Source organism: Aotus nancymaae, unplaced genomic scaffold, assembly GCF_030222135.1.
Source record: "Aotus nancymaae isolate 86718 unplaced genomic scaffold, 86718_ANA_hifiasm-v0.15.2.pri h1tg000021l, whole genome shotgun sequence".
NCBI lineage: Eukaryota > Metazoa > Chordata > Mammalia > Primates > Aotidae > Aotus > Aotus nancymaae.
The window spans coordinates 12,715,749-12,742,957 of record NW_026988433.1 but is presented as its reverse complement, the minus strand read 5'-3'; the positions used below and the strand labels follow the sequence as shown (position 1 = coordinate 12,742,957).

At 54.0% G+C, this 27,209-nt stretch overlaps 1 protein-coding gene across 10 annotated transcripts; it reads right to left on the bottom strand.

Moving 5' to 3' along the window:
• Nucleotides 1–1,315: 1,315 nt before the first annotated feature.
• MSI1 (musashi RNA binding protein 1) lies at nt 1,316–27,090 on the bottom strand. 10 transcript variants are annotated; one of them, XM_021675482.2, is made up of 15 exons: nt 27,032–27,090; nt 26,832–26,872; nt 26,189–26,270; nt 26,005–26,089; nt 22,716–22,757; nt 21,056–21,148; nt 17,314–17,362; nt 16,150–16,232; nt 15,261–15,378; nt 11,738–11,818; nt 9,525–9,581; nt 6,021–6,089; nt 4,418–4,605; nt 3,883–3,945; nt 1,316–1,784 (listed from the first exon to the last, which is right to left on the bottom strand). In XM_021675482.2, exons 1-14 carry the CDS (start codon nt 27,088–27,090, stop codon nt 3,904–3,906), a joined length of 1,089 nt encoding a protein of 362 aa, XP_021531157.1. In that variant the 3' UTR covers nt 1,316–1,784; nt 3,883–3,903. The 10 variants fall into 10 exon arrangements, with proteins under 10 accessions (XP_021531157.1, XP_064235791.1, XP_021531160.1 ...); XM_064379721.1 differs by lacking the exon at nt 27,032–27,090 and adding an exon at nt 24,943–25,075; XM_021675485.2 differs by lacking the exon at nt 9,525–9,581 and having other exon boundaries at nt 4,418–4,572.
• Between the last annotated feature and the right edge of the window lie 119 nt (nt 27,091–27,209).

Here is a 27,209-nt window from a genome sequence, read left to right as displayed (position 1 = left end):
AATAATTTATTAGGAATTTAAAACTGAAAATAAAACCTGGAAAAAGAAGTTACAGATGTGGAGAGAAGAGACACCGGAGGGTGGTAACTTGCTGGCTTGGAAACACCATGTAACATCTTAAAAAAAAAAAAAATCCCAAACAAATCAGAAAACGGAATTCCAGGGTCCTGAGCCCGTGGTGGGGCCCAGTGGGGTGGAAGGGTGAGGGGATGGGAGAGGGGGAGCTAAGTGTCTCAGGACTCAGCTCAAACATGTAGAAAATTAAAAATAAAAACCAATAAAATGCAGCTTCTCTTTTATTAGGAAACATTAAAAAAAAAAAAAAAAAAAACAAAACGAACCGCCGCGTATCTCAGTAACAAAGATTATTGCTTTGTGTTCTCAGGGCTGATAGGTTAAGCACCTCACACAGACAATTAACTCTCCAAAGGCCGGGTTTCCGGGTGGGGCGATGCTGAGGAAGAGAGCTGGGGCCCTGGGCCTCAGACCTGGGGGACAGGGACACAGAGAAGGGGGATGGCAGTGGGTGGGCCTCGGCCCTGCCACGCCAGCCAGGCCACTGTTCATGAAGGCCTCACGCCCGGAGCCTCTCTCTTTCCTAGAAGGGGGCTCTGGGGTGAAGGGCTGCCAAGGGACGCTGGCTGTGGGGTCATCCTGGTGGGGAACGTCAGTGAGAGAATGTGGGGGTTCCCTGAGACGCCCTTTGCTTTCCCCTAGGGGCTGCCCTCGCCAGAGCGTCCCCTGGTGCCCACTCATGGCGGGGGTCGAGGGGGAAGGGGGAGAGGCTCAGAGCAGAAACCACGAAGACCCAACCTAGGTAGGGGCAGGGGAGCCCTTTGGAGAGTTAATTCCCGTCCAGCAGTGTCTCGGGCAAGCCTTTCTCTTCCCGCGCCCTTCGCCCCCACACCGGGTTTTTGGGGTGGGCAGGCCCAACCAAGGCCTGGACCCAGAGGGCCTGAGAGAGCGGGCCTGCCGCGGCCACAGCTGAGGCCTGCAAGCTTACAGTAACGGTGTCTGAGGGGACAGAAACAGGGGAGGGGGGAGCCCTCACCCCCAGGGGCCTTCGAGAGGGGTGGGCGCATCACCTCACAGTATTTACATATGATACAGGACGGGATGGTTCCAGGGGCTCGGCCTGGCCTCCCCGCAGCCCTGCCCTCCTCTCCAGGGCTGGAGGGAGGCAGCCAGGGGCCCACACCCAGATAGATACTTTGTTCTCAGCTGGTGGGGGGCACCTGGCCCCTTGCCCCCTGCGGCCTGGGGCTTCACATTCACAAACCTAGAAATAGTTTAAAAACAGTTTCTTTTAAAAAAGAAAAAAAAAAAAAAAAAAAGGAAAGAGCAAAGGAGGGGAAATCAGAATAAAAAACAGGGGTTGGGCTGCGGCCTGTAGCAGGCTCCCTCCGCCTTCACTCTAGCTATGCACAAATCCGAAGCCTGTTGGGGAGGGGGCGGTCCTAGGGGGGCGAGGCAGGGAGGGAGGGGCGCAGACCCGAGAGGGGTGGACCAGAGGGCTGGGGGGGCAACCGGCTAATCCAAAATAAATAAAAGCGGGTGGGGCCGGGAGAGGGGCAGGTAGGGCCGGGGCGAGGGCGGAAGAGGGGGACGTTAGTAAGGGAGCCAGACGCCGTCGGGGGCGGCAGGGCAGGGGCCGGGCCCGGGGAGTGGGGGGCAGGCAGTAGCGGGTCCGAGTCGCTGCGGGGGAGGGGGCGGCGGCTGCGGCTGAGGTCTCCCGCCCCCTGGCTGGCTCACTCGCGGTCCTCAGTCAGTTGCAGGCTGGGGCGCTGGGAACACAGCGGGGAGGTTATGGCGGCTCCCGGGACACGCGCAGCTTTCCCCAGTTCCCTCTAGGCAGCTTTGCTCACTACTCACTTTCTTTCTTTGCTTTGCTTTTTTGTTTTTTTGGGAATGGGAGTCTCGCTCCCGACGCGCAGGCCAGAGTGCAGTGGCGCGACCTTGGCTCACTACAACCTCCACCTCCCAGGTTCAAGCGATTCTCCTTCCTCAGCCTCCGGAGTAGCTGGGATTACAGGCATGAGCCACCGCGCCCGGCTGGCTAATTTTTGTATTTTTAGTAGAGACGTGGTTTTGCTATGTTGGCCAGGCTAGTCTCGAACTCCTGACCTCAGGTGATCCAACTGCCTCAGCCTCCCGAAGTGCTAGGATTACAGGCGTGAGCCACCATGCCTGGCTACTTCCTTATTACTTTTTTAGATACAGGGTCTGGCCCTGTTGCACAGGCTGGAGTGCAGTGGCAGCGATGATAGTTCACTGCAAACCCAACGTCCTAGGCTCAAGCAATCCTCCTGCCTCAGCCTCCTGAGAATCTGGGATTACAGGTAGTATCTAGGACTACAGGTGAAGGCAAACACACCCCGCTCATTTTTGTTGTTGTAGCAGAGATGGGGATTCACTATATTGCCCAGGCTGGTCTCAAACTCTTGGCCTAGAGCCATCCTCCTGCCTTGGCCTCCCAAAGATCTGGGATTATGAATGTGAGCCACTGCACCCAGCCAGACTTAGCATATTCTGTTCCCTGGTTGGATGGCTCTTTCCCCAGATTTTGAATGGTTGGATTTATTCAAATGTCACCTTCTCAGAGATACCTTCTCTGAACCCCACATCTAAAATAACCCTCTCACGCACATTCTGGAATTATTGCATATGTTCACTTGATTTTTGTCCTGTGAAATAGAGAAGAATTTGTCCGTCTTGCTCATCCCTCTTTCCTGGAATAGGGCTCATAAATGAATGGGTGAATGAACGGTCTCATCTCCCATCATCTAGATAGACACTGTGATGGCCATGTACACAGTCCCACAAGTCAAGGTATCCTGTTTTTTTGTTTTTTATTTTTTGAGATGGAGTCTCACCCTGTTGCCCAGGCTGGAGTGCAGTGACCTGATCTTGGCTCACTGCAGCCTCTGCCTTCCAGGTTCAAGCGATTCTTGGCCCTCAGCCTTCCAAGTAGCTGGGAGTACAGGTACGCACCACCACGCCAGCCAAGTTTTGTATTTTTAGTAGAGATGGGGTTTCACCATGTTGGCTAGACTGGTCTCGAACTCCTGACCTCAGCTGATCTGCCCGCCTTGGCCTCCCAAAGTGCTGGGATTACAGGCGTCAGCCACCAGGCCTGGCCAAAGTATCCTGTTTGGATAGCTGTATACTACACCACTGTACACATACACCGATCTGTTTAACCACCTCCTTTTGATGGGTATTTCAATTATTTGCAGGTTTAAAAATAAATGCCTAGAAGTGGAATTGTTAGGTCCAAGGGCATGAATGTTTGAAACTGGGACAAACATGCCAAACTGCTCCGGGAACCGCTGAGCCACTGTACTCACTTGTTCCTCCCATATCTTCACCAAGGCTGGGCATTGTTCATCTTAAAAAATCTTTGTGGCCTGGCCTGGTGGCTCACACCTGTAATCCCACCACTTTGGGAGACCAAGGCAGGAGGATCCCTTGAGTCCAGGAGTTTGAGACCAGCCTGGGCAACACAGTGAAACCTTGTCTCTACAAAAAGTAAAAAAAATTAGCCAGGTACGGTGCCGTGTGCCTGTAGTCCCAGCTACTCAGGAGGAGTCCGAGGTGGGAGGATCTCTTGAGCCCAGGAGGCCTGGGTGATAGAACGAGATCTTGTCTCAAAACTAATAATAATAAGAAGAATCATTGCCAACCTGTTGCTTTGCTTTCTGCGTTTAAATGGAGTAGGTTGAGCAGCTTTACATGTTTACTGACCACAGCTGCTATAAAGATCTGTCTCCTGCGAGACTGTGGTTTCTTGAGGGCAAGGATGGGGCCCGTGTCCCAGATTCGATGGCCCAGGACAGGCTTCCTCAGTGCTACCCTGCCACCCGCCCCTCCCCACATCCTCACCTCCTGCCACCGTCCCCTGCTTCAGTGGTACCCATTGGTGAAGGCTGTGGCAATCAAAGGGCCCTGAAAAGGAAAGAATTTGACTCCTAGATTCCTGGGAAAGTAGAGAAAGGCCAGGGGCTCCTTCTGTCTCTGCAGGAAATCCGAGGTGAGGTGCAGACCCCTCTCTACCTGCCCGGATCACCCCCAACGAAGGTCTGCTCAAAGATTCTCCAACAGAGGGCCAAGGAATCTGCACATAACCAGCACCCTGGATAAAACCAGGGCACCGCAGGCTGGAATTGAACCTCCATGTGGGCAGAGATACCATATGTCTCATTTACACCTAGAGCCTGTTATGCCTGGCATTCAGAGGCGATGACTAAGTGCCCACTGAATGAATGAGAGCCCCCACTGTTCTTCCTTAGTGACTCTCTGTTCATCCTCTCCCACCCTCCTTTTGCCCCAAAGATAAAGATGGTCTCTCCTTTCCCCAACTTGGGGGTCTCTCAAGGTGTGGGGGGTGAGGTGGAGGCCACCAGGCCTGGCCACTCACCCCAAGACTGTGGCCGAAGCCGGTGCTGGGGGCGGGGCTGGCGGCGCTGATGTAACTGCTGACCCCCGAGTCCTGGTTTGCCGCCCCGTAGAGCTCAGCCATGGGGCCAGGGCTGGTGGTCCCCAGGAAGCCCCCTGTGCGGCTGGGAGTCGAACCTGGAGGGGGAGCCATCGTCCAGGGGTGAGAGCCTGGCAACCCAGAAAGAAGACAGTGATAGCCCCAGCGCCCTCTGCCACCCCACGGCACCCACCAAGCCTGTCCCACCCACTCTAGCCTGGACCCCCAGATTTCAGCAAATCCTGTGGGCCTATCTCCTGGAGATCTCCCCACACCCATCCACCCAGTCACCCCTAGCCCTGACCCCCATCATCTCGTATGACCACTCAGCAGCCTCCTCTCCCAAGCCCCTTCCCAACCTCTCTCCACCTGGCAGCTGAATGCACGTTCTAAACCCTGACCCGTGTCCCTCTGCTACTTTTAATTTCCACTGTTTTCCCAGCACCCCAGCTCCTCCTGCCTCCTTTCTCCACTCCCCACTTCTGCACTCTCCCCACCCACTGGTCTCCAAGCCTTTGCATATGCTATTCCCTCAACCAGAAACACTGTTCCTCCTCTTTGCCTTTGAATGCAAAGTTAGAAGCCCCTTCCTCCTGGAAGCCTTCCCTGGCCTTTCCTAGAGGCCCCAGCTGGGAGGTCCTCTGGTACCAGACGCCTCGAGAGCAGCAGCATCAGCCATCAGCATTATTGCCTTTTTAATACCTGATGCCACCACCAGGCTGCAAGCCCTGGAAGGCAGAGACCCTGTCAGTCTTTTTTTTTTTTTTTTTGAGACAGAATTTCACTCTTGTTGCCCAGGCTGGGGTGCAATGGCACTGTCTTGGCTCACTGCAACCTCTGCCTCCTGGGTTCAAGGGATTCTCCTGCCTCAGCCTCCCAAGTAGCTGGGATTACAGGCGTGTGCCACCACACCCGGCTAATTTTTGTATTTTTAGTACAGACTGGGTTTCTCCATGTTGGTCAGGCTGGTCTCCAACTCCGACCTCAGGTGATCCATCGGTCTTGGCTTCCCAAAGTGCTGGGATTACAGGCGTGAGCCATTACGCCTGGCCATCTTTTTTCTTTTGAGACGAGGGAGTCTTGCTCTGTTGCCCAGGTTGGAGTGCAGAGATGTGATCTTGGCTCACCGCAACCTCCACCTCCCAGGTTCAAGCGATTCTCCAGCCTCGCCCTCCCAAGTAGCTGGGATTACCGGCATGCACCACCACACCCGGCTAATTTTTGTATTTTTAGTACAGACAGGGTCTCACCATGGTGGTCAGGCTGCTCTGGAACTCCTGACCTCAGGTGATCTGCCCACCTCGGACTCCCAAAGTACTGGGATTACAGGCATGAGCCACCGTGCCTGGCAGAGCCTGTCGGTCTTACTGCTGGCTGGCTCGCCCATGCTACATGACGTCCAGCACAGAGCAGGTCATCGGTTGATACTTGAGGGAATGAACAAGTGTCCCTCTGCAAAGGGGTGGCAGTGGCCACCTCCACTCCCCTGGACTTCTCTGCTCCCCGTGCTTCCTCATCTCTCTTCCTGAACCCCAGGGGAGCTCACCTGTCCCTCGAACCACAGCTGCCGCGGCTGCTGCTGCCGCCATTGGTCCATAGGCAGTGAGAGGAATGGCTGAAAGGAAAGGGATGGGCACATCAGTGTGGTGGTGAGGGGGAGAGGGGTGAAGAAGGCCCTACCTTCTAGGCAGAGCCTCTCTAGCCTGGCCCTAACTCAGAGGGGTCCATGTAGCCCCAGGGTCAAGGCAGAAAAGGCTACCATGGGCCACCATCTGTGTTCTGACCCGTGGCATGGATGGAAAAGAAAAAGGTGGGAGAGAGGACAGCTTCCCAGTGAGCAGCTGAGCCTCAGTTTCTCCCCCGGACTGCTCATAGAGGGTGGGGACAGGGCACCCAAGCCTGAGCAGCTATGCAGGTTGCCCACAGCTGTCCCCTTCTCCAGGGTGCCTTTGGCAAAACAGGGGCCACTTGGCCCAGAGATGCCCGGGAGCTCACGTCTCTTTTCCCAGCCCAGCCAATGACAGTTAGTGATGGAATGACACAGGGGACAGCCCCCCAGGTCTGCTGCCTCCAGGTAGGGCGACCCAGGGGTCAGGCTGAGGCTGGACTCCCACTGAGGCCACAGCTTTGCGCCACACCCTCTGCTGCCTGTCCTGCTTCCCTCACCCCTGTCCCCTGAGAGCACTCCCAAGGGCCTCCCTGACCACCCAGAAATGACCGCTGCCTCCCCCAAATCCCCCCAGCCTCTTTTTTTGCCATCTCCTCTTCAGATACAGGAACTATCCCCTTGTTTGCTGTCTGCCATCATCCTCACCTCTGCAGCACCTAGAACCCTGCCTTGTACACAGCAGATGTTTAATAACTGCTGAAGGAGTAGAAAGGGTCTCTGCTTAAAACACCAGGTAGCTTGAGCCTGGAGCTCCCCAGGGCTGAGAGGTGAGCACGCCCTGCTGAGAGTCTTTCCTAAAAATGTCATTCAGTGGGGGCTCTTTCTCACTTAGATGTCACCTCCTCTAAGAAGCTTTCCCTGATACCCCCACTAAGGCAGCCCCTTGTCCCCAACCCTCATGCCTTAGCACATTTCCCTGCTTTAATTTCCTCATGGAAACTCTCACCCTCCAAAAATATCTTTTATACAAAAAATTCTTATTTTTTTTAAAGATAGGATCTTGCTATGTTGCCCAGACTGGTCTCGAACTCCTGACCTCAAGCTATCCTCCTGTGTTGGCCTCTCAAAGTGTTGGGATTACAGGCATGAGCCACAGCACCCAGCCCAAAAATATTACTTGCTTTGGGAATATTTGGGGAATCTTTCCTTGTTTACCTGATTTTTTTTTTTTTGAGACAGAGTCTAGCTCTGTTGCCCAGTCTGGAGTGCAGTGGCATGATCTCAGCTCACTGCAACCTCTGCCTCCTGGGTTCAAGTGATTCTCCTGGCTCAGCCTCCTGAGTAGCTGGGACTACAGGCATGCACCACCACACCTGGCAAATTTTTAAAATATTTTTAGTAGAGATGGGGTTTCACCATGTTGGCCAGGCTGGCCTTGAACTCCTGACCTCAGGTGATCTGCCTACCTCAGGTTCCAAAGAGCTGGGATTACAGGCATGAGCCACCACAGCCAGCTAATTTTTGTATTTTTAGTAGACAGGGTTTCACCATGTTGGCCAGGCTGGTCTTGGACTCCTGACCTCAAGTGATCCGCCCGCCTCAGCCTCTCAAAGTGCTGGGATTACAGGTGTGAGCCACCGCGCCCGGCCTGTTTACTTGTTTATTGCTGTCTCCTTCCTCTGGAATATCGGTTCCAGGAAGGCCGGAACCTTGTCCGTCTCATTCACTGCTGTCTCCAGTGCCTCGAGTGGTGTCTGGCACAATGAATATTTATTGAGTGCATGAAAAACCACCCAAGTCTCCTTTTCTCCAAGGCTAGGGAAAAGTTCAGAGCCCAGATGCCCAAGCACTGTTGATCCTTGAACCTCCTCCCTTGCCTGCCAAGATATCTTTAAAGGGGACATCTCTTCTGTCATTTCTTTAAGGCCAGGGACTGGGCTCTGAGGTCTGGTTTTTGGCTCACTTGGGCATTTCCATGAAGTCAGAGGCACCAACCCCAGCATGCACTTACCACACTGTGAAGAATGACTTATTTCTACAGTTTTTGCCACCCTCTCTAAATTGCTAGTTCTGTGAGGTCAGGGCCTGCCTCTGTCTTATCCCTGCTCTGTCCCCAGGGTCTGGCAGAGCATCCTGTGCACAGTAGATCCTTAACACATAGCACTCTGTCGCCCAGGCTGGAGTGCGGTGGTGCAATCTTGGCTCACTGCAGCCTTCACCTCTTGGGCTCAAAGGATCCTCCCACCTCAGCCTCCCAAGTTGCTGGGACCACAGGCATGCACCGCGACACCTGGCTAGTTTTTTCTTTTTTAGTAGAGATGGGTTTCACCATGTTGCCCAGGCTAGTCTTGAACTCCTGGCCTCAAGGGATCCTCCTGCCGTGGCCTCCCAAAGTGCCGGGATTACAGGTGTGAGCCATCGCGCCCAGCACACATAGTTCTTAAATGAGTAACGAGGACCTCCTTCCAGCCTCCACCCCCACAGTTACTGGTCAAGCTCTCCCTCTTTTCAGGGAAGAGCCTCTGCACCTGCATCTCTAGAGTTCTTCTCCCTCCCCTTCCTTCACTCCAGGTTTCTCTTCTTCTGCCCCATTTTGGGGGATCCTTGAGCACCCCTTGGAAGGAAGGTCTTATCTAAAGTGGTGTCCATGCTCACGTCTTCCACACATGGCCAGGTTGAGGGGAGAGTCTGGGTGGGGTGGGGGAGAAGCAGGTGGGACAGAGAAACCCCTTGCAGCCCACCCCACGTGCCTGCTGTCTCCTCGGCTCAAGGCCGGCCCTGAAGCTGAACCGGCTGGCCCACGGGAAGGTTCCAGCCAGGGAACTGGGCCCCTGTCACCCTCACCCCGCTTGCCCAGAAATCACCCAAGGGCTGGATTCAGGCCTTGGCAATATTTCATTTGGCTCATAGTGTTTTAAACATTTGGAATCTGTTGCCAACATTGAAAAATAATGGAAAAATTCATACGAAAGCAAAAGCCAGGTTTCTGGCATCTCTGGAAAAAAATGAGTTCTGAGCATAGTGAGTCTGTATCCCCTCCCGGCAAGAGTTGGCTGGCACCGAATGCAGGTATGCCCACGCCGGTGTGCAGACATCCCCACCCGGCCCACTTTGCATTGAGTTTGAGACCCTGGCTTGTTCACTGCAGGATCCCAGAGCCTCCATGGAGCCTGGCACATGGGAGGTGCTAGATAAATATTTGCCAAATGGATGAATGAGTGACTTTGCCTCCATCTGCTTGGCTTGGCCCTATGCCCCACCCTTAAGGGCCATGTCGCCGCCCAGACTGGCCAGTGCCCAGGCACAGTCTGCTGTTTCCCCACAGCCGAGGGCTGGCGGGCAGGAGAAAAGGATCCCGCTAGCTTTCCCCAGGAAGCTCCCTGGGCCCCTTCTCTTTCTCCCCATGTGGCCTGAAAGGTATACAAAATCCGAGCGACTGACCTGTAAGCTCGGGGAGGACTGGGGCGCTCGGGAGAGGGGTCCGCTCTACACGGAATTCTAAAATGAAACGTAAAACAGCTTAGGAAGAAGCAGGGGAGGCCCCTCGGTCATGGCCCGGGGAGGACAAATGCACCCACAGGGACACTGGGTGAGGAGACAGGCCATGCACAGGACCCAAGACCTGGGGAGGGGACAGCACAGTTCCCAGCAGGCAGGGGAGGGCAAGGAGACAGACACAGAGAGAGGAGAGAGAGAGCTCGAGAGAGAGAGCAGAGTTGCCACCTATACCCTGGGCATGGGGCAGGGCTGGATTCCAGGTGTTTGTTTCCTTCTTTTCTTTTTCTTTCTTTCTTTCCTTTTTTTTTTTTTTTTAAGACAGGGTCTCACTCTGCTGCCCAGGCTGGAGTGCAGTAGCATGAACACAGCTCACTACACACTCGACCTCCTGGGCTCAAGTGGTCCTTGACTAGCTGGGACCAAAGGCACACACCATCATGCCTGGCTAACTTTTCCATTTTTTCGTAGAGACAGAGCCTCACTATGTTGCCCAGGCTGAGCTCAAACTCGTGGGCTCAAGCCGTCCTCCCATCTCAGCCTCTCAAAGTGTTGGGATTACAGGGGTGAGTCACCATGCCCAGCCACGGGTGTCTCTAAAAGGCTTAGGATTGTACTAAAAACATCTCCCAGAATCCTCCTCTTCTCATGTGTGTATGTGTGTGTACACGTGTATATGTGTGTGTGCGTGTGTATGTATGTGTATACGTGTATGCATGTGTGTGTATGTGTGTATGTGTACATGTGTATGTGTGTATGTGTACGTGTGCATGTGTGTGTATGTGTGTATATGTGTATATGTGTATGTGTGTACGTGGATGTGTGTGTACGTGTGTATGTGTGTGCGTGCATGTCTATATATGTGTGTATATGTGTATGTGTGTACGTGTGTATGTGTGTACGTGTGTATGCATGTGCATGTGTATGTGCGCGTGTGTATGTGTATGTGTGTATGCGTGTATGTGTGTGCGTGTGTATGTGTATGCACGTGTATGTGTATATGTATGTGTACGTGTGTGTGTATACGCGTGTATGTGTGTGTATGTGTATGTGTGTATGTGTGTATGTGTGTATGCGTGTGTATGCATGTATGCGTGTATGCGTATATGTGTGCGTGTATGCATGTATGTGTGTATGTGTGTGCGTGTGTATGCGTGTATGTGTATGTGTGTACGCATGTGTGCATGTCTGCATGTGTGTGAGTGCGTGTGTGTATGCGTGTATGTGTGTATATGTGTGTGCGTACGTGTGTGTGTGTGTTGAGGAGGCAGCCTGATGAAAAGCGATGGCCCTGGAATAGGTAGGATAGGTCAGGCTTGGGTTCAGGTCCCAGCTCTGCCACTTCCTAGCTGGCTCATCTTAGCTTGTCATTCTTCCTCTCTGAGCCTATGTCCTCGTCTCTAAAATGAGGAGATGCATCCTTCCTCCGTGAGATTATTTGGAGAATTAGGCAACATCACGTACACAAACTTCTCCAAGCTCAACAGCCCTGGGGCAGAGCACATAAGTGCTTAGAGGGCCCTCCAAATAAATAAGATCCTAAATGAATAGCCTTGACTAAGTTTGGTATTTCCTATTTCAAAGAAAAGCTCATTGAATAGTCCTCATGGGGAAGTCCAGAGCTTTGCTGGGCTTCCTGACAGTTACTTTCAGGTCTGGTGTTATCTTTACGTTGGCTTACAAACAAGAGTGGGAATGATCATGCTTCTCAGTTGTTTCTCAGCATCTAGGGTCTCAACATAGTACCCTGTCTGAACTTGAAAGGGCTCAGCCTAGAGCCTGGTCATTCTAGGAGCTTGTGATGATGCAACCAACAGCGGCCCTCGGAGAGGCCCCCACTACAAGCCCGATGCCCTCTCTGGTGGAAGTGGCAACCCCGGAGTTGGGTGGAGAGGAGAGACAGGCAGGAGGCAGGCAGAGGATGGCCTGGGAGAGAACGCTGCCATGCAGGGCCACGCTGGGAGCCCCTGTCCCCAGCTTCTGGGGAGGGGATTGGGGCGATGGGTGGGAAGAGGCCCTCCTTCCTCAGACATGCCCTTCCTTCCAAGCCTCCAGCAGGCAGACCCCCAGCCATGCGCCCCTAGACACCACCCTGAGAAGTCAGACTGCCCAGGAACCAGGGGCATGCTGGCAGCAGAGGGATACCGAGCAGAACTTACCGGGGAACTGGTAGGTGTAGCCAGGGGCAAGGCCTGTATAACTCCGGCTGGCGTAGGTTGTGGCTTGGAAACCCGGGTAACCTGATGGGGGAAGGGGTCAGTGTCATCCACAGGGCAGATCCTTCTCATTGAGAAGGACCTGAGCCACTCATGCCCCCTCGCCTTCCTGCATCCTGAATAATAGCTGTACCTTCCAAATACCTTCTTCATGCCAAGCCCTGTGCTGAGCGCACTGCACACTATTATCCTGTTAAATTTGCCTTAGAGGTAGGTACTGCTAGGAGCCCCATTTTACAGACAGGAAACTGAGGCTCTGAAAGGTGACATTTTTTGGCTGAGAATAATCCAACGCTGTTTGCGCTCTGGATCCTGCTTCCCTCTTCTCCTCGTCTCCTGCACTCTGCGCCCCCCCGCCCCCGCTCCAGGCACAAATGGCTTCCTTGCTGTTTTTCAGCGTTGCCAAGCTCATTCCCACCTCAGGGTCTTTGCACATGCTGGTGCCTTTGCCTGGAGCACTCTTCCCAGATGACCACATGTCTGAGTGCCTCTCACCGTGCAAGACTCTAAAACATCTTCCCATAGGAGTCCTCCTTTCCGTCAGTTACAAACTCTATCATGTTACCTTGGTTTTTCTCTTAGTACTGATGATCATTATCTGAACTTATAGCATGATTTTTTTTCTTTTATTCGAGACAGGATCTTGCTCTTTTGCCCAGGCTGGAGTGCAGAGTGGCACAATCATAGGTCACTGCAGCCTCAAACTTCTGGGCTCAAGTGATTCTCCTGTCTCAGCCTCCCCAGTAGCTGTGACTACAAGGCGTGTGCTACTATGCCTGGCTAATTTTTAAATTTTTTTGTAGAGATGGAGTCTTGCTATGTTGTCCAGGCTGGTCTCCTAGCCTCAGGTGATCCTTCTGCCTTGTCTGGAATTACAAGCATGAGCCACCACACCTGGCCAGAAAGTACTCATGATTTTTCTTCTTTTTGGTTGGCGGGGGGGAGTGAAATACAGAATGGGTAGTAATGATTTATTTAAGTGCTGACTTTCTGTCTTCTCTCTCTCTCTCTTTTTTTTTTTTTTGGCAACAGAGTCTTGCTCTGTTGCCCCAGCTGGAGTGCAATGGTGTGCTCTCAGCTCACTGCAACCTCCGCCTCCCAGGTTCAAGTGATTCTCCTGCCTCAGCCTCCCAAGTAGCTGGGATTACAGGTGCACACCACCACGCCCGGCTAATTTTTGTATTTTTAAGTAGAGATGGGGTTTCACCATGTTGGTCAGCCTGGTCTCAAACCCCTGACCTTGTGATCCGCCCACCTCAGCCTCCCAAAGTGCTGGGATTACAGGCATGAGCCACCGTTTCTGGCGGCTGATTTTCTGTCTTCTCAGAGAAAAATCAAATAGCAATAATGATGTAATTAAGGTTGAAATTCAGAGCTGACTGGCTACAAGCCTCTTAACCACCAATCTCACTATTTGTTAGAGAATTTCTTTCTTTTTTTCTTTTTCCACCTTTTAATTGGGGGGTGAAACCAGCTCATGAATCACCTTAGAAGAAAACTTTCTCAATGTTCTATTTAAAACAAGGTGAAAGAGACAGGTAAACTAACTACAATACCTGCTTCTAGCCTGGATCTTGTTCTGAAGGACAAAAATATTCTATAAAGAGCATTACTGGGTCTGGCCAGGCCTGGTGGCTCATGCCTACCACCACAACACGTTAGGAGGCTGAGTCAAGAGGACTGCTTGAGGCCAGGAGTTCGAGACCAGCATGGGCAACATAGTGAGACCCTGTCTCTACCAAAAAAAAAACAAGAAAAAGAGCATTATTGCATCAATTAATTGACACAATTGGAAAACAGAATGTAGATTAGATAAAAATATTGTATCAAAAAAAAAAAAAAAAGGCTGGGTGTGGTGGCTCACGCTTGTAATCCTAGCACTTTGAGAGGCCAAGGTGGGTGGATCACCTGAGGTCAGGAGTTCAAGACCAGCCTGGCCATCATGGTGAAACCCCATCTTTAAAAAAAAAAAAAAAAATTGTATCAATTATAAACCTTGGAAGTTGATAACTAAACTATGGTTACGTGAAAGAATACCCCGAATCCTAGGAAGCATCAAAGGGTAAAGGGCCATGAGGCATGGAACTAACCCTCAAATGATTCAGGGAAAAACCACAAGTGTGTGTGTTTGTGTGTATACATGTGTACATACATATTTGCAAACACATAAACACACACATATATACACATAGAGTAAAACTGATTAAGCAAAATGGGCCAAAATGTTAAGAACAGGTGAATCTGATAAAAGGGCAAACGATGTTCTTTGTACTATTTTATTTTTTCGACTCCTCTGTGAGTTTGGAATGACTTCCAAATAGCACAAATAACATGTTAAAGAAAAAAGAAAAACTTCAAGGAAGACCATGCCCGATTAGGAGGCTGCTCACCTCCCCACTTCCGACCCTCTAGCCCACACGTGCCCCCTCCTCTGAATTCCCAGAGTACCTCTCTGTGCGCCCCTCCCCCATGCCTGGCATAAAGACCCCCTTGTACTGTTCTGGTTCTGTGTGTACTCATCTCATCTCCCCAGGGAGCCTCTGAGCTTCCTGGGGGCCAAACTCAGATTTACCACCCTCAGTCTTACACCCAAAGCACAGCTGACTCCTCAGCTCTCAAGGTTCGTGGCAGCCTTCAGCTCCTCCAGGAAGTCTCCCCAGCCTCCAGGTGGGTTTAGATGCCTCCTTGGGCCCCCCAGGGCCTCTAGTCACTCTGTAGTGGCAGTGCCCATTTACTGCTGTCTCTCACTTGAAGGAGAGCCCCATGAAAGCAGGTTTTGCTTCTCAGAAGTTACTCAATAAGTGTCACTTGAATGAATAAGACCAGGTAGCCTTCCTTTCGCCCCTCCAAAGGCCTTTGCAAATGCTGTTCCCTCTGCCTGGAACACTTCCCCTTCCCTTCTCTCCAGCCTCCCCATAACTGGCTCCTACTCCACCTGCAGACTCAACTCAAATGTAACTTCTTTTCCCACTTTGACCACTCCAAGTCGTGGTCAAGCTCCCTATGACCACACTCCCTTGGCACCCTACACTTCTGCATCTGAAATCTATTTTTCTTACTTGTTTTCCCTGCCAGATTGTAAAGCCCCAAGGAAAGTCATTGTTGCAATTCCTGGCATAATGTCTGGCATATAGAGTTGCTCAATAACTGTGTACTGGATGAATGAATGGATGGAGGAATGGACAGATGGAGGGATGGATGAAGGAGAGCATGGACAGATTGACAGGACCAATTAATATGATTGGACCTTTCTTCTGGCCACCACCAGAGGGCAGCACCCCCCCAACCAAATCACCCCACCTTGGGTAGGACTGCTAGACCCGACGGATCCCTAGTCCCCACTCCTGCCCAATGACTCAGACAGGAGGAGGGCAGACCACAGAGGAGGTGCAACACCCATACAGCCCCTGCTAGCCCTGGGAGCAGTTCCGGCAGAAAGAAGCCGCAGGCGCAGGCTTGTGCATACCCAGCATGCCAATGCCCAGCATGAAGGCGTCCATTCCGTAGGGCATGACTCGAGACCTTCCCCGGGCGGAGCCCGTTGGCGACATCACCTCCTTTGGCTGAGCTTTCTTACATTCCACCTGCAATGAGACCTGGCGGTGAGCCTTTCCTACAGAGCTAGGGTCATTATCCCTCTTGCTCCTCTTTATTAATTTCATTGTCCATCTGAAAGCAATTTCATGGTTACCACTCATGGAGCGCTCACTATGTGCTAGGGTCTGTGTAAATGGCTTTGCATGCAATCGTTCAATGAACGCATACACCGATACTATGATAGAGGAGCTTTTCCACTCCCATTTGACAGATGCGGAAACTGAGGCTCAGAGAAGGGAAGTCATCTGCCCGATTAACTATCATGTGACACTGCGTTCCTATCTAGGTTTTCAAGGGGTAGGAGAACTGGCTCTGCCTCCACTCACTCTGAGCCCCTCTGCCTGCCTTTAGAAACTCAGCTTCCCTGGCAGGCCCCTAGTAGCCCCAGTCTTCTCTGTACCTTGCTCCATCCGGTCTCAACTCACCATGTTTTTTTTGTTTTTGTTTTTGTTTTGTTTTTTTCAGACAGAGTCTCACTCACTCTGTTGCCCAGGCTGGAATGCAGTGGCATGATCTCAGCTCACTGCAAACTTTGCCTCCTGGGTTCAAGTGATTCTCCTGCCTCAGCCTCCCAAGTAGCTGGGATTACAGACACACACCACCACACCCAGCTAATGTTTGTATTTTTAGTAGAGATGGGGTTTTACCACATTGGCCAGGCTGGTCTCGAACTCCTGGCCTCAAGTGATCTGCCCCCCTCAGCCTCCCAAAAGTGCTGGGATTACAGGCATGAGCCACCGCGCCTGGTCCCAACTCACCATTTTGTTGTTGATTTCATGAAAATGAATTTCACACACTTTCTCTACGATGTCCTCACTCTCAAATGTCACAAACCCGAACCCTAGAAGTTGGACAAAGGACAAAGGCAAGGTCAGAACCAGAGCACAGGGTCAAAACCCAACCCCAGGTCACACCAATACCCCTGCTCCTCTCTCTCTGGTGAGTGAGAGTTAATTAAAGGCTCTGCTCACAGCCTGGAAGCCTCTCAGCTACCCACTGACACAGGGTTTCAAGTCCCAAGTTATAAGTGAAGTAATCTGCCCAAGGTCACACAGCAAGTTAGAAAGTGGTAGAGCTGTGATGAGAATACACTCAACATGCTTTTTCTTGTCCTCGAGTATTTTCCAAAAAGGGAAGAAAGAACACACATGCATACTCATTTAAACTTACGCAAAGGTGTACATGTCCAAACATACAAATGTACACAGACACACACATATACACACATGCACACACCTAGGTACCTGCATATCACACAGACTCTTGGGGTGCTCTACACGTGCAGTTACCCTGACATACCAAATATACACAGATATTTAGGCACAGACACCCCCTTATGCACAGATATATATACACACACACAGGACATACCCCACTCCCAAAATGGACTATAAGCCCCCAAAACAACTGGAGAAACAACCCTGTCTCCTCCTGGGGGTGCCCCAGGGGCTGGAAAGGGGTTTCTCAGAAGGTAAGGCCCTCGGGAGAAAAAAGCCAGGCAGCGCACATGGTGTGGCCTGGACGCTCACAGGTTCAGAGGCAAGAGGGCTGAGGGCTGGGTGGGAGGTGTCCGCCTGGGGCTGTGGAGTCAGCCTGACCCTGTGCAGCCTGGCCTAAGCTCCGGTTACCAGGGACAAGGTAAGCTCCAGCAGAGGCAGACAGCACTAGGGTGGGGGCGAGAGGCTCAGTGGGTTGCAGGGGGCGGGGCGGGTACTACTCTGTTCCTCTCGGGTGTCTGCAATTCGGCAAGTTTCTAGTACAGGAAATGGCGGGACAAAAGCCTTCTGTAAGGCCAGGCCCGGGAGAGGACGCAGATCCTGGGGGATAGGATGTCAGGAGGCGAGATGAAAGGGCAGCTGTGACCTGCAGCCCCCTGGCTGACCACGAGGCCCAGCCTGGGAAGGGGGAGGGGCCACACTCACCTCGGTGCCGGTTCGTGGTTTTGTCAAACATCAGCATGGCATCGTCCACCTGAAACACAGCCTGCCATGGAGGACGCAGCAGACACCAGGGGAACCCGCCACGACCGAGGAACCCACTGCCCTCCTGCCCACTCCAGACTTGACCTTAAACCTGCTCCCTGCGCAGGGTACAACTTTCCTTCTGCAACCCCACTGATGCCACAGTGCCCCCTTTTCAATCACCATAATCTCACTGGACCAGCCTGCATTTATTAAGCTCCAACATCCTCCCCACATTCCCTACATGGTAAGAGCCCCATGGTGTAGTGAATAGGCTCAGAGAGGTGAAGTTGCCTGCCCGAGATCACACAGCAAGACCTTGACCAACCTGGGGAGGCACAGAGAAGATGCTAGAGAAGGAAACACGAGAGGGAGGAAAATGGGCAGACCTTTTTGCAAAAGGTCAGGAGGGCAGCGACCAGACTGGACTCCCCTCTCCGGGTATAGATCTTTTCCTCTAATTGAGGTTTCCTTTTGCTAGAGGCTGTAATTAAAGCAAGTAGAGTTCAGTGCCTGGGCTGCCTGCCTCCCAATGACTGGGGGAGGGGAAGGAGACTGGGGAAGGGGGAGGGTCTACATCATCCATCTTCTCTTGGACCCCAGTCCACTCTTGGGACTTCCTCCAGGTACCCCTTGGATACACGGGATGCCGAAGGCCTTGGGGCCACCTTCCTTTTGCCTGCATCTGGTGCCTCCTCCTTGCCCTCTTTCTTAGCTAAGGTCTGAGTCATGCTTGGTATAAATCAGGGGCTGTCTCTGATACCCAACCCAATTTCACTCCAGGCCCCGACCCTCTCCCAAATGGCCAGACATCCAAAGGATTAAAAAAAAAAAAAAAAGCTTCTCTCAAGCTATGGGTTACCAGCTCCTTCCCTCTACGTCCAGGCCCATCATTCACCTTCTAAAGGCCCTCCCCTGCCTCATTAAAGACCCTGAACTACAGTGATCCTCCAGCTCTCCTTAGGCATCAAGATGCAGTGGGCCTCGACTCCCGCTGGGGAAACCAGGACCCCACTGAGCCAGGAGGCAACAAGGTCCCGAGAATCTCATGACATCGCTCTTCTCAAAGCGCTCCCTGCACTGGGGCCCGGGCAGCAGAGTGGCACTCTCACTCCCATCCTATGGACCCAATTTGAGTCCCAATCCCAAATCAGCTGCACCATCCAAACAGGACAGTCATTTCAGGCTCAGCACATCTTCCCCACCCCTTGCTTAACCAATGGAAAATCAGAAACCCAGAAAGAATGATTGTGATCAAAACACAGGCTTTCGGTAGGACAGGCCTGAGCTGGAATCCTGGATCCTGCATTTGCTGCTTGGATCCAGGATCCTGCATTTGCTGGGCAGGTGACTTGCTGTCTGTCTGGCTTTGGTTTCTTATCTGCAAAATAGGCATAACAGTGTCTATCTCACACTCACAGGCTGAAGTTAAATGAAAGACACTTTTTTTTTTTGGATATGGGTTTTCAGTATATTGCCCAGGCTGGTCTTGAACTCAGGCTCAAGCAATCCTCCCATCTCAGCCTTTTTGGTAGCTGGGACTACAGGTGCTCACCACTGAGCCTGGCTATGGGAGGATTTAATGAGACAGTGCATGTAACACTCTTAACTCACAGCACCTGGGATACAGTAAGTGCTTAATAAATAATAGCTATTATTGTTATCTTTACTAGGGAGGGACTTGCCCATAGTTACACCGGGGAGCGAGGCAAAGCTGGAGAGAGAGCAGCCGGATACTACTGGTTTGAAGGTTGCATGAGGACAGCGCCTGTGTCATTTAGGGCCATGACCACCATCCTATTGAACACCTTGACTGGAGCTCAATCATTTTTTGAATGAATGAATGAATGAAATGAAGGGAAGAACCAGCCACACTCTCCTCCCTATCCTACAGCTCCCAGTTCCTGCCTGACCCACAGATGGATTCTGCCCAAATCCACAACCTTTCCCGCCTTCCTCCACCAACCCTGCAAGGAAGGTCACATCCCTGGCCCCACTACACCCTTCAACCTGGGCCTTGGCTGGAGAGGCCCCCAGGGGGGCGGTGGGGTTGAGGCCAGGGCAGGGGGCAAGGAAGATGGCTGGGGGTCCAGGTTACCCCCACCGGTGTCCCCTCGTGGGGCCAGCTGAGGGGAGGGAGGCTCCGGGCCCAGTGTCCTTAATAGGCTTTGGTCTCCATGGGAACCCGAGGGCAGGGGGGATCGGACGGGGGAGGGGAGGCAGCCGAGGCCCGCTGACCAGTGGGAGCCGAGCCGCCAAGTTCGGCGGCCGCTAAGCCTGAGTGGCAGCCATGGCGGCTGACCATTGTTCCCCCCTCGGCGGCGGCCCCTCGATCCGGGCGGGGGCCCCCCGCCGCGGGGCCCTTGGCATTCCCGGCTGTCCCCCTCGCTCCCTGGCAGCCTATTCTCCGGCTCCCCCTGGCCTCCCCGGGCCGGTTTCACATGCCAACGCCGATTTAGGCCCGAACAAAAGACGCGGCCGCTGACGGCTTCTCCTGGGGCCCGGTTGCCATGGCAACGCCGGCCCCGGGGGCAGGCGGCCTCCAATCACAGCTGCTGGATCAGATTAGTGTGAGCTCTAATGCTCGGCGCTCAGACACAAAGACACCCCGCCGCAGCCGAGCCGGGCCTGCTGCTTCCCAGGAGCGCCCTGCCCTCTGGGGCCCGGACCCGCTCGACCTGCCCTCCTCCCTGACCCAGGTGCCCACCGAGGCACGAAAGCCGAGGCCTCTGATCCCCCACACCACCAGCCTCCGCTGGCCAGGGGACACCTCCCGACACACACAATCCCAGGCCCATTTCCCAGGCCACGTTCCCCTTGGCTTGCCTGGGGGTGACTCGAAGTGTCTTGATGGGAAAGTGGAGACCCAGCCTCTCTCCTGTCTCACCTAAGAAAAGAAAGACCAGCGACCCCTGCGCCAAGCAAAACAACCCTCTTTCCCTCCTAGACTTCAAACCTAGGGCCCTCTCTGCCATCTCCGCATGGGACCCCAAAGTTCACATTGTTCCCCTTTCAGAGGACACCCTATCGTCTGATGTCGGCACAACTACTACCTCTTCAGAGGCCCAGAAATTAAATCTTCAAATAAAACACCCTCAATTCCTGATCAGGCCCAGAAGATTGGCTGTGAGCCCCTCAGAGCTCACAGCCAATCTTCTGGGCCTGATCAGGAATTGAGGGTGTTCTCATCAGCTCCCCGCAATACCCAGGGGACCAGCAGCCTCCCAGCTCCTGCTCCAAGCTCCCCACCTGTGCAAATAGGGTACCAGGAGAAGTTGGGAGTCATATTTATTGCCTCCTTATCATCCTCTCCAGGAAGGAGTGGGGAAGGGTTCAATAGCCCGTGACCTGGACAGGTGCAGACTCCCAGGGGGCCACGGGGTGACTTGACTGAACTGGCTGCCGGAGCGCTGCCTCCCTTGGGAGAATGAAGATAAGCAAGAGAAAAATACAGTGGAAGGGCAACAACAGGGCCAGCTACTGTGTGGCTTCCCGGTCCCTAGGGAAGTCCAGAGTCTGAGGCTCACAGATGAGCCAGGAGGCTGCAAGGTGGATTTCCTCGTCTCCCCACACACACAGCAGGATCCAGCCCCGCTCTCATCTTTGGCAGGAATTGAATGACCTGGCTGGGTCCAGCTTTTGACTGCCCCATTCTACAGCGCGCTCACAGCCCCAGCAGCGAGCACCCCCAGTTTAAACCCACCTTCCCAAATTGCTCAAAATATTGCTTCACGTCCTCCACTGTGGTGTTCACCGACAGCCCCCCCACAAAGATCTTCTTCGTTCGAGTCACCATCTGTTAGGGGAGGGAATGAGAAAGTGGGCATCTGAGTCCTGTGGCCTACTGCCACCAGCAGGGGCTCGAGCCCCCCTGCCAGGATGCCAGCTGACAAGCTCTCTGTGGCCCCAGCCTCTTGAAAGTCCCCCCCCCCAGGCTCCCTCTTGGACCCCCGCCTCTAGGCCTGTCATGGGCAGCTGTGCACCCACACCCTGGCTGGCTCGAATGTGCCTCCTTCCTGCCTCCCTCCCTAGGGACTATGTCCAGAAAATGCCTTCCCTAAGGACTAACACAGGGCAGGGGGCAGGCCGGTGACCCAGACCCCCAGCCTAAGTCTAAGACCCCACTGGCCCTCCTGGGAGACCCCCCCACTCTCCATCACAGAGTCTCCCTGAGCTGAAAGCCGACATTTTCCTCATCAACCTCCTCCCAACACAACCTCTGGCAGCCCCGTGGCCCCAGCCCTGTTTTAGGAAGAACACATGGTCCTAATTACCCCAGGAGCGCATGGCTAATCCGCGGCAATTCCCAGCCCCATCCTAACACTAAAGCACCTTCTGTCACCAAACTGCTTAATGGAATTAACCCAATTCCGACCATGTGCTCCCTGGTGCGGCTTCCTTCGAATACCTGCTCCATAATTGCTTTCAGGCCCTCTACTGGACCCTTCCAGAGATGCCCCTTTCCTGTCTCCCCAAATTCTTCCTCTCCTTCAGCCCTGGCAGGAGCTGGGGTCCTTGATGGAACTCACAGGCTCAGAATCTTAAAGAGTTCTAGTTCCACCTGGCAGAGGGAGAGACTGAGCTCTCCTGGAGAGGGACCTCGTCCCAGGACCCATGATAAGTCAGTAAACTCAGGGGTCCTGACCCCCTGTTTTGCAACCAGTCTTTCCTCCTGTCCTCTATATTCAGTCACTTCAAAATGAAGACCTGGCTAGTTGCCCTGAGGCATGGAATAGATTCTTAGGCCCCTGCCCTGCACCAAAAGTTTTTGAGTGCTGTATGGCTCAACTGCTCAGAAATCCATTTTCGGCACACCTTGCCCCTCTCGCCCAGAGAACTCGCCAGAGCGCCAGGGTAAGAGTGTTGAGAAAGCAGCCAGAGACATCTAGACTGAAAGACAACAGGTGACAGAGTCCGTGGTCCCCTCTGCCTCTGCAAAGGGTGACTGGAAGGACCAAAGTGTCACTGCCTAGCCTGACGGTAGCTCGGCCTTGGGGTCTAAGTCTGTGCTGTATTTCACTTCCAGAGGCCTGGGCATCAGGACTGTGGCCTACGATGGTGGAATTAGACTCAGGCTCTAAACTCTACTGTAGGCTTCAAATACAGGACAATGAATCCTTGGAGTAGCTCCCCTTTCTCCCAGCACACTCAAGCCCCTCTCCAGTCCGCCCCAGAGCTCACGTGGAGTGTCTTCAGGCCACAGAGCAAGGACCTCAAGAATCCCCTCTTCCCAGCCCAGCCCATTCCACAAACACTCCAAGTAGAGGTTCCAGAAGCATCTTCCAGAGCAGGGAATACTGGGAAAATCACTTCCCAGTATTGCCCGAAGTAAGAGAACTCCTCCCAGACATAGACACACCTACCTTAGGCTGTGCTCGCCGAGGGAAGGCCACTTTGGGGTCAATCTACAAGAAAAGAGAGAGGTAAAAGGGGTCTTGATTATTGCACTTTTCAGAATTGTGACCACACAGCCAGCCTTCAGCCCTCAGGACCTCTCTCCTCCCGGGACACAAAGGTGCCAGAAACCCCAAAAGCCTCTAGGAGGAGAGAATAGTGGTTAAGCACCTATTTTATTTTATTTTATTCATTTTTTTCAGACAAAGTCTCGCTCTATTGCCCAGGCTGGAATGCAGTGGCATGATCTCAGCTCACTGCAACCTCTACCTCCCAGGTTCAAGTGATTCTCCTGCCTCAGCCTCCTGAGTAGCTGGGATTGTAGGCATGCACCACCACACCCATCTAATTTTTGTATTTTTAGTAGAGATGGGGTTTTGTCATGTTGGCCAGACTGGTCTCGAACTCCTGGCCTCAGGTGATCCACCCGCCTCAGCCTCCCAAAGTGCTGGGATTACAGGCATGAGCCACTGCACCCAGCCAGTTAAGCATTTAGACCCCAACATCCCACTGTTGGGTTCAAATCCCATTTGCACTGCTTCTCAGTTGTGAGACCATGGATAAGTTATTTCCCCTCTTTGAATGTCAGGGTCAAGTTCACCTGCAAAATGGGCAAATAATAACACCCACCTCAAAGGGTCATCAGCAGATTATTGGAGATAATGCATACAAAGCACTTGGCATGGTGTCTAGCTCACAGCAAAAACAAAAACAAAAAAAGGTAAGCCAAGTCTTATTCCTTCAAGTATCAGGTAAATTGAGGGCCTTCCTTTCGTAACTGACTTCACAGATTACCTATCTAGGTAAGGTATGTAATTCAGGCTTTGGAAACCCTGCAAATGCAAATGCTCTTTGTCTGCAAAAGGCCACAAGACAGAGTTCATAACCATCAGGAGAAGGCTAGGTTCTGTTTTCCCAGTACTATCAACATCAAACAGCTCTCCTTGATGCTGTGAGCAAACAGCTCCCTGATAATGCAGCTAGGCTTGGGGCAAGGCAGAATGCAGTCTTCGGTGATGTGAAAGGGCATGGGACTTGAACTTAGAAACTCTGGGCCTCTTGCCAAGCCTGTGATCTTGGTAATGCACTCGAACCCTCTGAGCCTCAGTTCCTTCATCTGCAAAGTGGGGACAATCACACCCGCTTTTCCCAGGGGCAGCTTCGGGGAATCAGATGAGATAACGTGGTGAAAGCGGCCCTTTGTGAACTGCCCTTCATTGCACAAACAAAGGTGCTATTACCAGCAGGTCACCTTTGCCCTTGGCTGTGAACAACCAGAGGGAAAAATCAGGATGCATCTGGGTGTACTCCTGGGTACTATAGCTGTACGACAAACAGCAACAGCCAGGGCATGAGACACTGTGATCCATGCAGGGCCTACCGGGCCAGGTCAGGCCAGAGCTTTTTGCCACCCACATGGATGGACGTCATTCATAAGTTCACCAGCCAATCGCAGGGAAGATCTATCTTTTCCCAAAGTTCCTTCTGTTCAAAACTCAGCCTCGTTCTAGGCAACTGGCTCTGGCTTCCCTCTGAATGGCACGAACCAGGAACTAGGCTCCCCCACTGGAATCTGTCCACAGAGACGGAACCTCCAAAATCCATGCTAGGGCAATGCCTCCTTTCCTGCCAAGTCCCACTGGGCTCCCGGGAAAATCACAACTGCCTGTTTCTCCTGTCTGAAGTTTCAATTCCATACCTCTATGGACATGTTTATCCTTCTGTTTCTCCCAGAAGCAGCTGCCCCAGCCACCAGCACACAACAAACAGTCCCCCTGCACAGACCCCGATGGGGAGACAGTCCCCAAGCCACGTTCCCACAGACCCACGCACACCCAATCCCTGACACACCCCACCTCCACTCTGACTCACAGCTGGCAACATAAATAAAACCCAACGAGTAAATAAAAGGTGAAAGTCAGAACTCAAAATAGACTCTCCACAGTAAACGTCCCTCCCACCCCCTTTCCCAGGCCGGAGGACGCCAAACACAAAGCCCTGGCCCTCCTCGGCCCCATCTCCTAAGGATACTCATCTCGCCCTCCTTCCTCCCTCATTCTCTTCCCCTGTATCAATCTTCCACTCCTCCATCCCCCAGCCCCTAAATCTCAGCTTCCTGAGCACTGCAGAAGCCATCGGTGCATTCTGAGGACAGGGGATGGTAGGAGAACAGGCAGCTTGATGGCAGATAATCACCAAAAACAATAGGCCACTGTCTCTCCATTTCCAGGCTTGGGTCACTCAGGCTGCGCCAAGAAGATCCTTTCAGAGCCGGCAAAGTTGAGGCCTGGCCTCATTTGCTCATTACTGCGAGCGGGAGTGGGAGCCACTGGGCAGAGATAACAGGAGCTGGGGACAGGCGGTAATTTGACAAATTCTTGGGCACAAGCAGCTATTGTTGCAGGTAAACAGGAGCCAGGGACTGACCCAAGCAGAGAGGCCCAGGGCTGGGGGACAACCGGGAAGTGAGGAGAGAAGAGATCCACACTATCCCTGCCCCCGGCAGACAGACACCCCCATCACATGAGGGTAACCCCCTCCTCTGACTTTTCTCCTTTCCCATCTCCCCTGAAGCCAGCGCCCCCTGCAGGGTCGAAGACAAGAAGGCGCTGTGGGACAACAGCAAAATGTTCCAGGAGTTTGAATGCCAACCAAGCAGCTTCTCCTAAGATCTAGTCTTCCGAAGGGTTGTTTCCAGGCAAGCGAGAGCCCTTCTCATAAATCCCCTCCGTGGGCAAAGCAGGTCCCTGTCTTGCACACAAAGCAAGGAGCTCATTGACCAAAAGTCGGGGGAGGAGGGAAGGAGGGAGGGAGGGGGCTTCAGGGATGCTTTGCCATTGGTCTGGATGAAGAGGGGGTGTCGCAGAGCCAAATACTAGTTAGAGTTCACAGAAGCCACCGGGTGGGTCACTGCTACCCTGACTCACCCAATTTGGGCTGGGGGAGGGACCTAGCCCCACCCCAAGCTCTGCTCTGAGGCATCATGATTAGTACTTCTAGGGAGAGGGTGGCAGCTGCCTCTCCCCTCACCAGGAGTAGGGAAGCGGGGATGTAGCATCTCATCACAGGCCGGGATTTTTCTCCTCCCTCTTCCCCCCCAACTCTAGTGACAAAGTTTCAGAGCATGGCAGCCCTCTTACGCAGAACTCCCTCCTTCCTCATGGACCCCATCCGGCTGTCCCCTGGGGAGAGTCCTGACCCTCTCCTCCGGCAGCCTCCCTCTCCCAAAGGACCCCTGAAGCCCCGAGGGCCACTCACTGTTTTGGAGTCGAGCTCGTGCCGCGATTGCGCCAGCACTTTATCCACCCCCGCCTGGTCCATGAAAGTGACGAAGCCGAAACCCCTGCGCGCCGTAGTGAGGGAGAGGCAGATGGTTACAAGGCAGTGAGTGGCGGGTGGAGGGGGGCGAGCCGGGAGCAGGAGGAGGGGGTGAGGGGCTCACCTGGATCTCTTGGTCAGGGGATCCCGCATCACCAGACACTCCTTCACCTCCCCGAACTGGCCGAAGTATTCGCGCAGCCCTTCTGTAACCACACACCCGCCTTCGGACCAGCCCGGGCCCCACGCCCTTCCCCCCTCCCACGTCCTTTGCCCCCGGTGACCCTGGAGCGGCCCGGCCGCCCCCGCGCCAAGCTGCCCGCGCGCTCTCCACTGCCGCCGCCCCCCCACCGCCCTCGCCCCGTTCCCGCGGAGCCTCCTGGCGCCCACCGGGGCCCGGGGAAGCCGAGGGCCGAGCTGGGCTGGAGGGGGGACGGCTCCGGCCGGGTTCCCGCCGCTCCGGGAGCAGCCTCACAAAAGTTTGAGCCGCAGGTGCGAGCAGAGTTGGCGCTACCGCCGGCGGGTCCCGGGGGCCCAGCCCACCCCCCGATATCCCCTGAACCCCTCATCTGCTCCCCTCCACCCGCCAGGCCGGGTGCGCTCGCCGATCGCCCTGCCCTCTCAGGGTCCCCGGGCGGGGCGCGAAAGAGGGCGCGAGGGCGCCCGGGGTCAGCAGGGCGCAGGGCCAGGCTGGGGTGTCCAGGTCCGGGGCGCCGGGGGGTCCGGGGTACCCTGCCGGGCCGGCGGGCGCTCCCGGAATCGCTCACCCTGCGTAGTCTGCCAACTGAGTCCCCCGATGAACATCTTGCTGCGGGAGGAGGAGAGACACAAAGGGCCCGCGTGAGCGCCGGGCGCCAGGGCGCAGGGGGCGCGGGCCCGGGCCCCGGGGAGGCCCGGCCCGACCCGGATCGGCCATGTTGGCGGGGCTGGGGCGGGCGCGGGCCAGGCAGGCCGGGCCGGGCCGTACCAGGGGTCGTGCGGCGAGTCCGGGGAGGCGAGGCCAGGCTGGGGCGCGTCAGTCTCCATCGGGAGCCGCGGGCGGCGCGGGCAGCGGAGCGGCGGCGGCGGCGGCGGCGGCGGCGCTCGGCGCGGGGCAGATGAGGAGCGCGGCGAAGGGGGCCGGACGGACAGGCCATGCTGCCCCC

Coding starts and splice junctions, on each gene's coding strand:
- MSI1 (XM_021675482.2), bottom strand. CDS start 27,090: ATGGAGACTGACGCGCCCCAGCCTGGCCTCGCCTCCCCGGACTCGCCG. Junction 17,363..21,055: donor ATTTTGAGCAATTTGGGAAG/GTGGGTTTAAAC, acceptor GCTGTGTTTCAG/GTGGACGATGCCATGCTGAT. Junction 9,582..11,737: donor CTACACCTACCAGTTCCCCG/GTAAGTTCTGCT, acceptor GTTTCATTTTAG/AATTCCGTGTAGAGCGGACC.